At 47.8% G+C, this 15257-nt stretch overlaps 2 protein-coding genes across 3 annotated transcripts in view; both read right to left on the bottom strand.

Moving 5' to 3' along the window:
• Tctn2 (tectonic family member 2) overlaps nt 1-9242 on the bottom strand; it is a 30923-nt gene extending 21681 nt beyond the window's left edge. The window contains exons 1-5 of one of the 2 annotated variants that reach the window (XM_055606065.1): nt 8919-9242; nt 8637-8744; nt 8121-8194; nt 4595-4790; nt 1624-1724 (exon numbers count right to left, since the gene is read on the bottom strand). In XM_055606065.1, coding sequence (XP_055462040.1) covers nt 1624-1724; nt 4595-4790; nt 8121-8194; nt 8637-8744; nt 8919-9000 — 561 coding nt within the window. In that variant the 5' untranslated portion in view covers nt 9001-9242. The remainder of the gene's footprint in view (nt 1-1623; nt 1725-4594; nt 4791-8120; nt 8195-8636; nt 8745-8918) is intronic. The other variant, XM_055606066.1, reaches the window with a different exon arrangement.
• A 1692-nt stretch (nt 9243-10934) lies between these two features.
• The window catches only part of Gtf2h3 (general transcription factor IIH subunit 3), a 16376-nt gene continuing 12053 nt past the window's right edge, over nt 10935-15257 (bottom strand). Inside the window, exons 9-13 of the mRNA XM_055606064.1 lie at nt 15088-15141; nt 12820-12888; nt 12062-12197; nt 11915-11951; nt 10935-11833 (exon numbers count right to left, since the gene is read on the bottom strand). Of these exons, the coding sequence (XP_055462039.1) occupies nt 11764-11833; nt 11915-11951; nt 12062-12197; nt 12820-12888; nt 15088-15141 (366 nt within the window). The 3' untranslated portion in view covers nt 10935-11763. The remainder of the gene's footprint in view (nt 11834-11914; nt 11952-12061; nt 12198-12819; nt 12889-15087; nt 15142-15257) is intronic.

The raw sequence follows: 15257 nt of genomic DNA, 5'->3' as shown, positions 1-15257 counted from the left end.
CACCTGTCACTCTAACATAGTGACCCAAATCAGCCACTGCAGACAAGTGTCCCTGACGGTCATTTCTTTTGTGTTTGTTTTCTTCTGGTTTTTGAGGGTCTCATTTACCTCAGACTGCCCTATGACCTGTGCGGTCGCCCTATGACCTGTGAGAGGTCGCTGTGGAGACTTGTAACCCCTGATCCCCCTGCCTCCACCTCCCCAGGACTGTGCTGATATGTTCACCTATGTGTCGTTACCACCCAAAACATCCAGATTAGACATTATGTATCTCGAAGGGGAATTGTTTTTGTTTTGCTCGATATGGTAACACATACCTGTCATTCCAGCACTTGGGAGGTGGAAACAGGAAGATCGGGAGTTCAAAATTATCCGTAGCTACATGGGATGCTATCTCAAAACTAAAACAACAAAGAGCACAGCTTTCTGCGCACTACCCTTCACAGGCAGACATAAGGAAGTTTGTCATGGCTGGGAGCATATCCCATATGCCAGCCAGGGATAGACAGGAAGACCCTGCCTCAAAGCAGCAGCAACAGTGCTTCAATTCCAGTACTTAGAAGACAGCAACAGGCAGATCTCTGTGAGTTCAGTGACAGCCTGGTCTACACAGCGATTCCAGGACAGCCTAGGTTATACAGTGAGACTCTCAAAAGAAATAAAAAACAACAAAACATTTCATTTTCCCAGTGGGAGAAGCAAAAAAGATCTGAACCACATATGATCATATTCCTGAAAAAATGAGGCCCCATGGGTACCAACCCACACGTTTCTCATTTCTCTTAAATTTAAGATTTTAAGGTGTGTATCAGAAACCAGGTGTGGGAGTTTGTGCCTGTAATCCTGGCACTTAGAAAGGTGAGGCAGGAGGATTACCTTAAGTCTGAGGCCAGCCTAGGCTACCCAGAGACACCTTGTCACCAAATAAACAAAGACTGGCAATGTGACTCAGCCTGTAAAGATGTCTGCTGACAACCTGAGGTTTATTCCAGGAACCTCCCACAAATTGTTCTCTGACCTCCATCCCCCCCACGCCTACATACCACACACAAATAAATAAATATAATTAAAATTTTAAAGTAAGATTAAAACCATCCTCTACCTATAGGTTTCCCAAATGTGACTTTATCCAAAGACATACTTTTCTCTTTCCTCCACAAACTACACAGACAATACCAGAAAAGAAAATACTCAATTCAAACACAATTTACAGGTCAGAGATAGAGACAGAAGGATCAAGAGTTCAAGGCCGGGGTAGAGAGATGGCTCAGGGGATAAGAGTACTGCCTGCTCTTCCAGAGGTCCTGAGTTCAATTCCCAGCAACCACATGGTGGCTCACGACCATCTATAATGAGATCTGGTGCCCTCTTCTGATGTGGCAGATGTACACACAGGCCGAACACTATATACATAATAAATAAATAAATTTGAAAAAAGAGTTCAAGGCCACCCTCAGCCATACAGAGGGTTCCACCAGCTTGGGTTACATAAGACCCTATCTGAAAAAAAAAATGATATGCAAAATAAACTATAATCTCTGTTGTCACCTATCCAGAAGTTGCTGGGGTGACTGCTAAGTTTCCATACATTCTCAGAAAGCCTGGGACATAGAAAGGACTTACCTGGTCACAGCAGCAGCGAATGTCACAGGCCTTGGCTGTCAAGTCACAAGGGCAGGGACCCAGGGGCTGGTAGACTTGGTTAGGAATGACAGTCATGTTCTCTGAAAAGTATATACGGCAGGAAATATCAGCTATACAGCAATGCCACAAGGCATGGACACGGTTTTCTTTACATTCACAAAAAAAAAAAGGCTGAATCACAATTTGTGTGTGCATGCATGCATGTATGCGTGCATGTGTGTGTATGGTGTGTGTATACGTGGTGTGTGTATATGTGTGGTGTGTGTGAGTGTGAGTGTGAGCACACACAAGTATGGTGGCGGTGATTTTGACTCAAGGTCTCACTATACTGCCCCTGCTGTCCTGGAACTCAACAGGGATGCACAAGTAGTCAGCTACCTTGAAGGACATAAGCCATTGAGAAAAGCTCCTCACAGACTGCGAAGCACACAGGTCAGCTGAGGGTGGTGGCACACGCCTTAAATCCCAGCGCTCAGGAAGCAGAGGCAGGCAAACCTCTGTGAGTTCGAGGCCAGCCTGGTCTACAGAGCAGACTCCACTCGGGCATGACACAGGAGGCACTGGAGGACAGGCTTTCTGTGCTGTGGAAGCCCGTGGAGGTGTCTTCTTACTGTATGCCACTGTTAGAGAAGGCGGCGGTACCTCCCCTACACTGCTTGCCAGCTTCAGCGTCTGTGCTCATTGTACACCTGCTGTCCTTCCTTCCCTCGTCCTGATCCACGTTTCAGTAGGTCTGTAGTACAATCATGGGGCTCAAAATCTCCACAGTCTGGCCACAGGTGGGTGTTCCGGAATGTCTCCTAAGTACACTGGAGCATTTTTCTTTCTAAGGAAAATACTTTAGAGATGGATTTGGAATTATGTGTCCCATCCATGTGTATGTGGGCACGGGTGTCAGGAGACCGCTGGAGCCTCTGAAGGAAGCTGGAGTTCCACATCTGTGAGCCGCCTGATGCGGGAGCGGGGAACTGCATCCAGTCCTCCGGAAGAGCAGCGTGTGCTCTTCATCACTGAGCATCTCTGCAGCCCACTTCAGAGGCGAGGCTCTGGATCATGGCGAGGGCCTCCTGCAGATATTTTCCTCCTTGTTTGTTCCTCCAGGAGCCTTTCTGAAGGATGCCCTGAACACCATCATGCTTTGTTCGGCAGTTTAGGCATTAAAAAGCGTTGTTTTCTTCTTCCTTTTTCTTCCTTTAAAAATGTTTGAGCTGGGCATGGTGGCACGTACCTGTCATGCGGCACTCAGGAAGCAAAGGCAGGAGTGTCAGGTGCTCACTCAGGCTAGCCCCCGGTACACAGTGAGCTCCAGGTCAGCCTGGGCTATGGCTATATGAGTCTCAAAATACCAAGTGAAATTAGGGCCTGGTGGTATACACCCATAATCCTGGCTTTCAGACTGCTGAGGTACTATGATTAAGAACTGGATGCTGACTTTGGCCACCTAGTAAAGATTATGACCAGAAAGAGCTATCCAGATAAGAGACACCACAGCGTCTGCTTCAGCGGAGAGAACCGTGGTAGTGGCGCTTATTGCAAGCCAGTGCACATTTCTTTGGTAGTGTTTCTTTTTTAGAGCCATGCTCTTAGGTAGCTCAGACTGTCCTCAAACTTCTGGTTTTCCCAGAGAGGATTTCTCTGTGTAGCTTTGGCTGTCCTGGAACTCACCTCTGTAGACCAGGCTGGCCTAGAACTCAGGGATCCGCCTGCCTCCAATGTGCTAGGATTAAAGGCATGTGTCACCGCAGCTAGGCTGTCCTCAGACTTATTATGTAGCCAAGAATGGGGCTGGATTTGCTCATCCTCCTGTCTCTACCTTCCAGTTCTGGTACTACAGACAAGCTCAGGTTTCTACAGTGCTGCGAACTGAACCCCTAGCTTTGTACGTTCGAGGCAGGCACACTACTGCATGAGCTGCACCCACGGTCCCTCCTGTTTTGAGTTTTAGAGGAAAGTTTACTGTAGATTTGTAGGTGGGAGCTTACGAAGGAGAAAGAGCCAAGCCGTCTGAGTGAGCGACAGAGGGCAGTCACACAGTGGACAGGCAGCCACATGGTGGGGGTGGCGTGTTAGAGAAAGCGTGAAGAAGAAAGGAACAGTGACGGCCTGCTTAGGCTCTGGCTGGCATCTGAACGGCAGAGGAGAAAGGACTAGTTGTGCCGCCTCCATTGCTTTCTGTTCAGTTATTTTCTCTGAAGGCAGAGCCATGGCTATAGATGCATGGAAACAAATTCTACCATCTCCCCAACAGAACTTAAAGCAGTTCGCAAAAGATGCACCAGCACCAGATAATTAGTCGGGGAGGTGTCTAAGATAGGGCCTCACAGTACACCAGGCTGCCCTTGAACTCAGAGATCTGCCTGCTTCTGCTTCCCCAGTGCTGGGACTAAAAGTGTGCGCCACCACGCCTGGCTGAGATCTTAATTAAATAAAATAATACAGAGTAAAAACCGAAAAACAAAAAAAAACGAACCAAAAAATTAGTACATTTAGGAAGGCAGAGAGCATCACAAGTTGAGTCTAGGTGATGGGAGAGATGGCTCAGTGGTTAGAGCACTTGCTGCTCTTGCAGAGGCCCTGCGTTCAATTCGCATTACCCACATAGTGGCTCGTAACCGCACGTAATTCCAGGAACTGGGGATGGGATGCCTTCTTCTAGCCTCTTTGAGTTCTGTGTACACAGAATGCACAAATACTCACCCAAGCACGTACACACACACATATCCATCTTTTAAAAAATTAACTCAGGAGGCAGAGGCAGGCAGATCTCTGCGAGTTCAAGGACAACTTGGTCTACATGGTGAGTTCTAGACCTATTAGGGTTACAAAGTGAGACACTGTTTCAAAAAAAAAAAAAAAAAAAAAAAACTGGAAAATATCTAACACACTGCACAGACTACACAGTCTTCAGACAGTGCCTGACAAATATGTTTTGACCGTAGACATCACTTGCCTGATGCATTGTGGGCCACGGACATGTTGGGATAAATCTCCACCTGAATGAGCAGATGTGCTAAGCAGGAGGCGTTGCGGGAGGCCGAAACCAGCAGGGTCTGCACGATGCACGGGGCCGCTGAGAGGGAGGCTGTCTCATTCACGGAGCACCAGTCCAGACCCCCCTTCCACCTTACGGTCACTTCCAGCGCGTTCTGAAAAGGAAACAGGGCTGCGCCTTGAAGTGACTCAATGTGAGCGTCTGTGGTGATAGCGCGTGATGGCAAACACTGTAAACACACATGAGCCTCGCTTCCTTTACCACGGAGCGGCACACAGGACAGAAGATGCCTACAGAGACGGCAGCTCCCTTCGCTCTCAACCTATGGGCCTCAAGCTCATTTTGCTTATTTCTTTAGTGTGTGTGGGGGGGTGTGCGTGCGTGTGTGTACGTGTTGCTGGGACTGACTCAGGCTTCGCACATGCTCGGTAAGCACTCTAACAACTGAACTATCTTCCCAGCCTAGTTCCTAATTTTCATTTTCTTTCTTTTTATTTATGTGTGTTTTGGTATGTAGTATCATATGCTATGTGTGTTTTGCATGATTGTATACCATGTGTGTGCAGGATCCAACAGAGGCCCAAAGAAGAATTCTGGATGCCCCAACCTAGAGTTACAGGGGACTGCTGTGCCACCTAATGTGAGCTTTGGGAACTGGCCTCTGCTCCTTTCTCTGGTAGGGCAGGACACACTCTTAACCAAGAGCCATCTATCCAGCTCCACTTCCAGGGTTTTCTTTCTTTTTGAGACAGGATCTCACCATGTATCTCTGGCTGGCATCGAACTTGCTTTGTAGACCAATCTGACCTCAAGCTCAGAGATCCACCCGCCTCTGTTCTGAGTGCTGGCACTAAAGGTGTGCACCACCAAATATAAAAGCATGTTTTAGATTACGGGCATGGGTGCTCTGCCTGTGTGTGGCTGTGTACGTGTGTGTCCAACCCTCAAAGTCCAGAAGAGGGCATCGGAGACCCTGGAACTGAATGAAGTTACAGAGTGCTTTGAGAGGCTGTGGGTGCTGGCAATCAGTCCTGGGTCCTCTGCAAGAACAACACGTGCAACTATTAAACCATCTCTCTGGTGCCCCTCCCTGTTTGCTCATCTTAAAAGCAAACAACTTTCGGATACTTACAGAAAGCTAAACATAGGTCCAGTATATAAGCCCAGTTTTCTGAGAAAAATTTTAGTAGTATCTATCTTCCTAGTAGCAGAAGATTATGCACACACAATCCCAAGAGGAGAGCCCACTTCCTCTTGGGATAGCTTTGAGCTGGTTAAACATCCATCCCTAAAGCACAGTCTTTCTCATTTGCTTATCTCTCAAATCCACACTAGGCACTCAGTGAACACTTCATCTCCTGAGATGCGGATGGCCCCTACACAGAAGCCAGAGATGGGCAAGATCAGGGTTTACAGGGTTAGAGAGATAGCTCAGTGGTTAACGGAGGACCCAGGATCAGTTCCCAGCACTCACGTGGTGCCTTCACAGCCACCTATACCTCCAGTTCCAAGGAACCCCATCCCCTCAACTAACCATCTCCAGCACAAGGTCTACATAGCTGCAGAAAAAAGAAAAAAAAATGCTCATACACATAAAATGAAATATATAAGTCTACAAAAATCAGTGCCTATAAAAAGTTTCATGTTTTTTATCTTTGTTTTGATCTGCTTTTTGTTGTTGTTGTTGTTGTTGTTAATTTGTTTGTTTGAGATAAGGTCTCATTTTGCAAAGCACACAGGCCTGGATTTGGCTTATTATTGTAGCCTGGTGTGGTGATTTGAACGAGAAAGGCCTCCACAGCCTCATACATTTGAATGCTTGGTCCCTAGCTGGTGGAACTGTTTGGGAAGGATTAAGAAGTGTGGCCTTGGAGAAGGTGTATCACTTGGGGTGGGCTTCGAGGTTTCAAAACCCCATGCCATTCTGAGTTAGCTTTCTCTCTCTGCCTCCCGCTTGTGGCTTAGATATGAGCTCTCCACTACTGCTCCAGGCCTGCCTGCTGCCATGGGCCCCACCACAATGGTCATAGATTCATGCTCTGAACTGTTAGCAAGAACACAATTAAATTCTTTCCTTTATAAGTTGCCTTGGTCATGGTGTTTTATCATGGCAATAGAAAAGTAACTAGGACACCCAGGGTGACCTTGACTTTGTGAAAGTCTTCTGGCCCAACCTCTTAAGTACTGAGATTATAAGCACGAGCCAACAGGGTAGCATTAGCCTCTGTGTGAGTGTTTAAATTTTTTTAGATTTTTCTGTCCTTCTATTTTATGTGTATGGGTGCTTTACCTGCATCTATTTCTCTGTGTCCTGTGCCTGAAGTACCAATGGAGGCCAGATGAGAAAGTCAGGTGTCCTGGCACTTGAGTTAGAGGTAGTTGGGAGTTACCGTGTGGTTGCTGGGAATTTAACAAAGGTCCTCTCTAAAAGCAGACCTTGCTTGGGGCTGGAGAGATGGCTCAGTGGTTAAGAGCGCTGGCTGTTCTTCCAGAGGTCCTGAGTTCAATTCCCAGCAACCACATGGTGGCTCCCAGCCATCTATAATGAGATCTAGTGCCCTCTTCTGGCGTGCAGCCAGAACATTGTATACATAATAAATAAATAAATCTTTAAAAAAAGCAGACCTTCCTCTTAAACACTGAGCCACCTCTCCAGCCCCTTATTGGTTTATTTCTGGAACAGTGTCACTAAGCAGACTGACCTTGATCTCGTGCTCCTCCTGCCTCAGCTGTCCCAATTCTAGGACTGCACTGACACTCACATAAATTCACAAGCTTCACCTGTAACACATCCTGACACACCATGAATCCTAGGGTAAGAACCCCATGCTGGCTGAATGAATCTACATTGGTAGCCCCCAATTCCATGAACATACTGAATGTGGAACATGGAGTGTCAAATCACAAGAACATTGGGGAGCTGACAGTGTGATAAACACACAGGATAGAAGATCCCTATCACCATCACCACCACCACCACACACACACACACACACACACACACTGCTGGCTCGTCTTATGCCAACTTGACACAAGCTAGAGTTTGTCAAGTAAAGAAGGGAACCTCAATTGAGAAAAGGCCTCCATAAGATCCAGCTGTAGGGCATTTTCTTAATTAGTGATTGGTGGGGGAGGCCCCAGCCCATTATGGGTGGGGCCATCCCGGGGCTTCTGGTCTTAGGTTAGATAAGAAAGCAAACTGAGCAAGCCATTGGAAACAAGCCAGTAAGCAGCACCGCTCCATGGCCTCTGCATCAGCTCCTGCTGCCAGGCTCCTGCCCTGACTTCCTTTAACGATGAACAGCAATGTGGAAGTGTGAGCCAAATAAACCCCTTCCTTCCCAACCTGACTTCTGGCCATGGTGTTTCATCGCAGCAATAGAAATCCTCCCTAAGATACACACACTCACACATGCACTGCCGTCCACACAGCCTGAACAGGAGGCCTCCACAGGTGCAACAGAGCTTTTGCCTCTGGTCTTACCACTCCGGGGCTCACAGTCACATTCCAGTCTCCTGTTTCGTTGCTGAGAACACAAGTAGGAACTGGCAACACTCCTGAGGGAGAAATCAGAATGCAAAGCATCAGGGTCCTGCAGCTAAGGAGAGTCGGGAGTCCGGGCACAGGACGAGCTGCATGAGACTGGTCAGGCAGTGTGTCTCCTCATTTGTCAAATGGGATAAACAAAACAAAATAAAAACTACTGTTCTTGTGAGAACCCTGAGGTGCTGTGTAGAAATCTCTGGGGCGCTAGCTAATGAATGCTGGCCTGGAACGCAGATGTCCACCTGCCTCTGCCTTCTCATGCTGGGATTAAAGGCGTGTGCCAGCACGCCTGGCTTGTTGGCTCCTTTATTTCAGGCTCCCCTTTTTCCAGAACCTCTCCACGGGGCCTCTTTGTCCTACCACACGCTTAGGCTGCCTTTCTTCCCGCTCCTACTCTGCTGACAGCAACTCCACGGGCAGCACCCACCCTCCCAAGAAAAGACAGGCTCCTACCGTCCTCGGGCTGCAGCGGAGTCAGAGACACAGTCACATCCTCGCTGCCTCCGACCAGGGACACGCTGACCTCAGGACTGGACATTCGGATGAAAGGTGGGATGAAAACTAGGAAAAAAGGAAGAGTGAAGGAGTTAACCTGTGCAGAACTGTGCCTGGGGTGCGTGTGCTGGCTTTATATGTGGCCCTGGCTTCCGAGATCCTAGGAGCCCCAGGTCTGGCCCTTTAAAAGCCAGATCCCCTCAGCCTGAGCCATGCATGCCATACCCCTGCCATACAAACCCGGGTTCCCATGCAGCGGCCTCAGGACGCCCTGCAGCAGGAGGAGTCCCCACAGGAGGCCAAGTGGCAACAGAGAGCCCATACCAGGGGCCGCGCCTGCCTCACAAGCCCAGAATAGCGCGCGGGAGAAAACTCCGCGGCCTTCGCTGCCCAGCCGACGCCATATTGCCAAGCTGAAAGCCCGCCGCCATGGCAACCACCAATCGGTGATAGACAAGTCGTGATTGGTCCAGGTCAAGAGAGCCAGCTTCTACAAGTCTCCCGAGAGTACCGGTGGCCACGGCAACCATCAGCCGGAAAGCGGCGCTCCTCTTCATGATTGGTCCAGAAGAACGTCCATTCTCTGATCCCCGCCCAGCTTACTGTTTTGCTGCTCCCTACTCCCATAGTACATCGTGGGTTCTTTCCATCCCAGATGTCAAGAAACCACACTGCAGGGTTGAAGAGATGGCTAAGTGCTTCAGAGCACTCACGCAGAAGAGCATGTGTGGGTTCGGTTCCCAGCACCCATGTGGTAGCCCACAAATTCCTGTAACTACGGCTCCAGAGGATCTGAAGTCCTGTTAGCCCAAGCACCCTTGCCTAGTCACCGTATTCAAAATGTTTACTTGATTTGGACCATGACACGTTCTGGGTTTCCTTCAGTCACAGCCAAAGACGTAGTTGCTCCAATTACAGCCTGTCATGCAACATTCTCCAATGGCTGGGGGGAAGGGGCTAGTTCATATCTGCCTTGGGTTGTATTAGTTCCAGCTGGCAAAATACACCCAATAGTATCCTGAAGAGGATAGTGTGGATCCACACTTAGCTAAGGAGATGGGGTGAGGTGGGTGTTCATACCAGTCAGAGGAATGCAAGCCAAATCAGCTTCCAGTGACCTGATCCTCCCCATTCCCAAGAGGCCAGTTAAGCACTGTGGATCTGTTTCCACTTCTACCCTTCTTTAGTCAGAGCAAACTGGCTTGGGCTTCCGCCTCAGGCCAAGGTCATGTGATCAGCAGTGCCCCTACACCCCACCCCAAGCAACAGCTGGAAGACCTGCATTGCCACGGCCACCCTCACAGGCTGATCCTCCAGGCAGTAGGTCTGGGCAAGTCCATGCGGTATACAGAAAAACAACAACAATCCCACATGGAACCAAATGAGGACAACTTGCAGGAGTCAGTTCTATCCTTCTACCATGTGGTCTGAGGATTGAAGGTCCTAATACCCATTGACACATCATACCAGGCTTTCTTTTTGTTGTTTTTAAGAGTTATTTTTAGTCCATATGTATGGCTGTTTGCACATGCATGCAAGCATGTCTATACCATTTGTGCCTGGTGCCTGTGGAGGCGACAAGAGGGCATCCGGTCCCCTAGAACTAGAGTTACAGACAGTTGTGAGCTGCTATGTGGGTCCTTAGAATTGAATCTGGGTCCTCTGGAAAAGCAAACAGTACTCTGAAGCCCTGAGCCATCTCTTCAGGCCCTTAAAGATTTTAGAGGCTGGGTATTAGGCACGCCAGTAATCTCAGCACTTAAGAGAGACAGAGGCAGGCGGATCTCTTTGAGTTCAAGGCCAGCATGGTCTACAAAGTGAGTCCAGGACAGACAAGACAGACAAGGCTACACAGAGAAACCCTATCTTTAAAAAATAAGAAAAGAAGAAGAAAAAGAGTAAGAATAAGAAAAGAAGGAGAAGAAAGATCTTAATAGCTGGGTGGTGGTGGTCCATTCTAGCAGTCAGGAGATAGAGGCAGGTGGACCTCTGAGATTGAGGCCAGCCTGGTCTACAGAGGAAGAGCTGGGACAGCCAAGGATACACAGAGAAACACTATCTTTAAAAATAAAAAAATCTTTGAGTAATTTGTTTTTTCTTAACAGGGTTTTTCTGTTTAGCCCAGGCTGTCCTAGAACTAGTGCTGTAGACCAGGCTGGCTTCCAACTCAGAGATCAACCTGACTCTGCTGAGATTAAAGGTAATAAAAAAAATACTCAATGCAAATACTTAGAAAAATACTTTAAGGAAAATTAGTAAATATAAAAATAGGATTTTTATTACTGAACTCATTTACATTTTTAGCATTCAGTTCTCCAATATTGATGTTATTGGTTTTTTGTAAATAAGGTAGCAAAATAAAACCTTGGTTGGTGTGAACGCACTCTGTAGACCAGGCTGGCCTCAAGTTCAGAGATGCACCTGTCTCTGCTCCCTGAGTGCTAGGATTGAAGGTGTGTGCCTTTAGGCCAGGTTACTTTTGAAAATAGTTAAAGGAAACACTTTATTTGAAGTAAAATGTTCTTTTTTTAAAAGACAGGATCTTATACATATCTGAAGCAAGATCTGAACGCCAAACCTTCCTGTCTCAGCCTCCCGAATTCAAGATTCCAGGCGTGTACTACCTGTCCAGCTAAGATGCTCTGTCAGGACTGATACAATGACCCAATGCTGGTCATCTTCCTGAGCTGCATTCCAACTTCACACACTGCCCAACTTCAAGTGCAAAAGACCCAGAATCTACCCCAATAAGCTTTGACAGGGGATCATCTGAAAACAAAATCCCAAGGGGCTGACTGCAGCTCAGTGGTGGGGTGCTGGCCTGGCATGTGCAGGGCTGCGGTTCAAAGCCAAGTGACAACACACAAAACAGCAGCAGCTGGCTTCTGCCAAGCAACTGCTAAAACTACAAACAAAAATGTCCTGACTTGCGTTTGTCCCCCTTTCCAGATAAAACCAGAGGTTTGGCGGACACTTCAGCTCCCTGCATGAGAAGCACAGGACAAAAACCATGTTTTAAGCAATTCCTCCATGTTCCCCACGAGAGTCCACATGTGGTGGGAGATGAGGAAGCTTGTGTTGCCCATCACAGGGACACCTTCTGTTTCTTCTTCTTCGCCTTCAGGACAGGCGGGAGGGAGATCTTAAAGGCTGTCCTGGAATGATAGAGAAGAAACACTTCAGGCTCCGAAGCTCTCAGGATCCTATTCCCACCCAGCAACTGCCAAGATACTTACTCGCATGTGGTGCAGATAGGGCTGAAATTGCAGAAAACTGTTAAAAAGTCAAAGGACAAGGAAGTAAGAAGACTTAAAAACCACAGAATACTCCACCCCACCCCACTCCCCAAGACAGACAGTAAGACAAAGCACACATGAGCTTACTGGACAGACACACTGAGCAGACATAGCCAATCTCAATGAGACTTCGGTGACAGAAGCAGGCAGCCCTGTAGTCCACATGGATCGGGGGCGGGAGGATTAGCTGAGATCGCTGATCTTGATCCGGAAGAAAAACCCACTGTTTAAAAAACAAACAAACAAAAAAAAAAAAAAAAAAAGAAAGAAAGAAAGGATAGGCAAGAGATCTTTAATTACATCATGGGAGGAAAACCAAGCAACAGTCAGGACACAGCTAGCAGTCTTAGCCAGTCAGCACTGAGGAGAATACGAAATCAGACTTTCCTTCCGAGCCAGTGAGATAGCTCAGTAGGGAAAGGGACTTGCCACCAAGCCTGATAAATGACCTGAGTTCCATTCCTGGGACCCACATGATAAAAGGAGAGAACTGAGATTTTTCATTTATTTTGTGTACATGTATGTGTGTGCACACAAACACGGCACAGCACATGTGGTAGTCAGAAGATGGTTTTCTCTTTCCACCATGTGGGTCCTGGGGACTGAACTCAGGTCATCAGGCTTGGCAGCAAGCACCCTGACTCACTGAGCCATGCTGTTGGCTCCACTCCACATTTATTAAGCACAGTGCTATAGAGTCATATAACATCGGCAAACAACTTTCAGAATTCAAAGATCTGAAAGTCTTCCTTCTCAGCCTGGACACTCTGAAGCCACTATTTACTCTCCCAGCAATTCCTTCCCTGGGGCGCTAGATGTGGTGGGGTGCTGCTGTGCTAACTCACCAGTAAGTACTGCAGGAGAGAAGGCATCTGAGGCACCTTCAGGTACAGTCCCCCTGTGATGTCACAAGCCTGCAAGACAGAGGAGTCACTGCCAGAGCAGGACCTTGGCGTTCCCGGAGGAATGAGGCTCATGGGGGAACTCCACAGGTCTATAAGGTCAGTGTGTGAGGTTCGTGTACTCATCACTGTCCATGCTACAGATTCCCAGGCCACGAGACAAATCGTGTCTCATCCTCACGAAGTGGGCTCCTAGAGCTGCCAACAGACAGCACAGCCCCGGCAGCTTCCCTCCCTGCCTGCTGTGCCATGCAGCGTACCCTGAGCTTCCCAAAGTCCTGCTTTAAATAAAGTTTCCCTGCTAGTTCTAAAAGGGGGAAAAGAGCACATCAGGCTTCAGGGTGCAAAGCTGATGTTAGTTTATAACTCCCATGACAATCAAGGGGTGATGGGGGAGGAGAAGCAGAGACATGTGAGAAGGCCAGAGCTGAGCCTCAGCAGAGAGGGGATAGCAAGTGCCAAAGCATTTGTCCGCAGCAGCCCAGGTTAACTGCGATTTCAGGAAGCACCAAGGAGTCAAGATGGGGCCAGAAAGAAAACAGAAGACACAGGTGAACAGCAGGCCCGAGCAAGGACTTGGGTATCAGCCAAAGTGTGCCAAGACATTAGGGGTAGGGTTGGGTGGGGCAGTTAAGGAAGGGAGCAACATGGCCTTGCTTATGCTATGAGCTTTCTGACTCCCAAGATGACAGGCCTGGCTGGTGGAGGTAAGTGTGCTCAAACTAGTTATCAGATGGTTGTGGGCCCCACAGATGGAGAATCTAAGGAAAAAGACAGGAGGTAGGATTCAGGATCTGTGCTGAAGACAGATTCAATCAGATCCTAACAATTTGGAAGAAGAGGAAGAGAAAGAGGGAAAATCCAGGTTGACCTACCCAGCAAACCATGCTGTGTGCAGAGAGGGAACCCAGAGTTTGGGAGAAGCCACTGTCAAAAAAAAGCTCTTTTCTGAACACAGCGACTTGAGATGTCCAAGAGGAGATGGCATGCGCACTGCAGATTATGGCTGCCTAGACCTCAGGAGACACTGCACTGGACAAAGTAGCAGATCTAGCTTTCAGTCAGAGTTGCCATCTCTGAGAGCTGAAATGGGGGCAGCTACAGATTGTCACACCAGACAGCAGTAACCTACATTGTGTCTCATCCTCACAGAGTGAGATCGTAGGTTCTAAATACATGAAAGTATATTTAATTCTTACGTCTCTCTAAAAATACATTATGTATTAAAAACAAACAAACAAAAATCCAATGCCTACTGTAAAGTTGAGCCTAATCAACAGACAAGCCTGGCACCGGCCCTCCCCCGACACCCTTTAGCTGACTGACTGATCTTCAAGGATATAATTTTTTAAGGAAATTCTGAATGGAGAAGGGATGTTAACAATATTCTTTGTATTTACCATTTGTGTGTGTGTGTGTGTGTGTGTGTGTGTGTGTGTGTGTGTGTGCGTGCATGCCACAGCACATAGAGACTAGAGAGAGCTTGAGGGAACTGGCTCTCTTCTAGCCCATGGCTCCCAGGAAAGGAGCTCAGCTCATCAGGTACCTTTAGGCACTGAGCAAGCTCACTGGCCCAGAAGTATTTCTAGTGAGCAGACGGTAGCCACCCACAGCTTGTTGATTATTTCAGGTGTGGGTCCCTCTACCCTGGTCTTCATTCAATTTCAAACTTCTGTTCAAAAAGCAACATCTAAAGCAGGAGATGAATCTGAAACCAGCCTGGGCTAGAGTGAGCTCTTACCACCTTCCAAAAAAAGCAACACCTAACAATGCTTCCCAAGACACATATGGTACAATGTATAGAATTTACATATTCCTAGAAGTGGAATTTAAAAAGGAGGGTGGGGAGGCATGCTGGCACACACTTCTTAATCTCCACACTAGTGGGGCAAAAGCAGGTCCAGCTACAGCTACATAGTGAGACCCCGTCTCAAAGCAAACAGCCAGAAACACATTCAATTCATTTAAATCACACATTAAACTCAGTATAATCAAAATAATCTCATGACCTCTCTGTCTCTGCAGAGTCTCACTCCATAGCCCAGGCTGCCCTCAAGTCTCAAGATCCTCCTGCCTCAGCTTCCTGACTACTGGGACTACCAGCATGTGGCACCATGAGTGGCAAAGGTATTACCATCCCCACAAGTGCTTGCTACACAGACTGTTCCTGTCTGAACACCTGGCCACTGCCACACACACGTGTAAACGTACCTGCTGGAGGAGCCCTGAATCCGAGTCAAGGACGCAGGCATCAATGAGAATATTCTGAAAGGATCATTTCAAAATGTTAGAGCAATGACTGTGGCTGTCTCAGATATGCTAGACTCTATTCCTTATCTATCTATCTATCTATCTATCTATCTATCTATCTATCTATCTAT

This window comes from Psammomys obesus, unplaced genomic scaffold (assembly GCF_907164565.1).
Source record: "Psammomys obesus unplaced genomic scaffold, mPsaObe1.curated_primary_1811, whole genome shotgun sequence".
In the NCBI taxonomy this organism is placed as follows: domain Eukaryota; kingdom Metazoa; phylum Chordata; class Mammalia; order Rodentia; family Muridae; genus Psammomys; species Psammomys obesus.
This window is presented reverse-complemented; position numbering and strand designations above follow the sequence as displayed.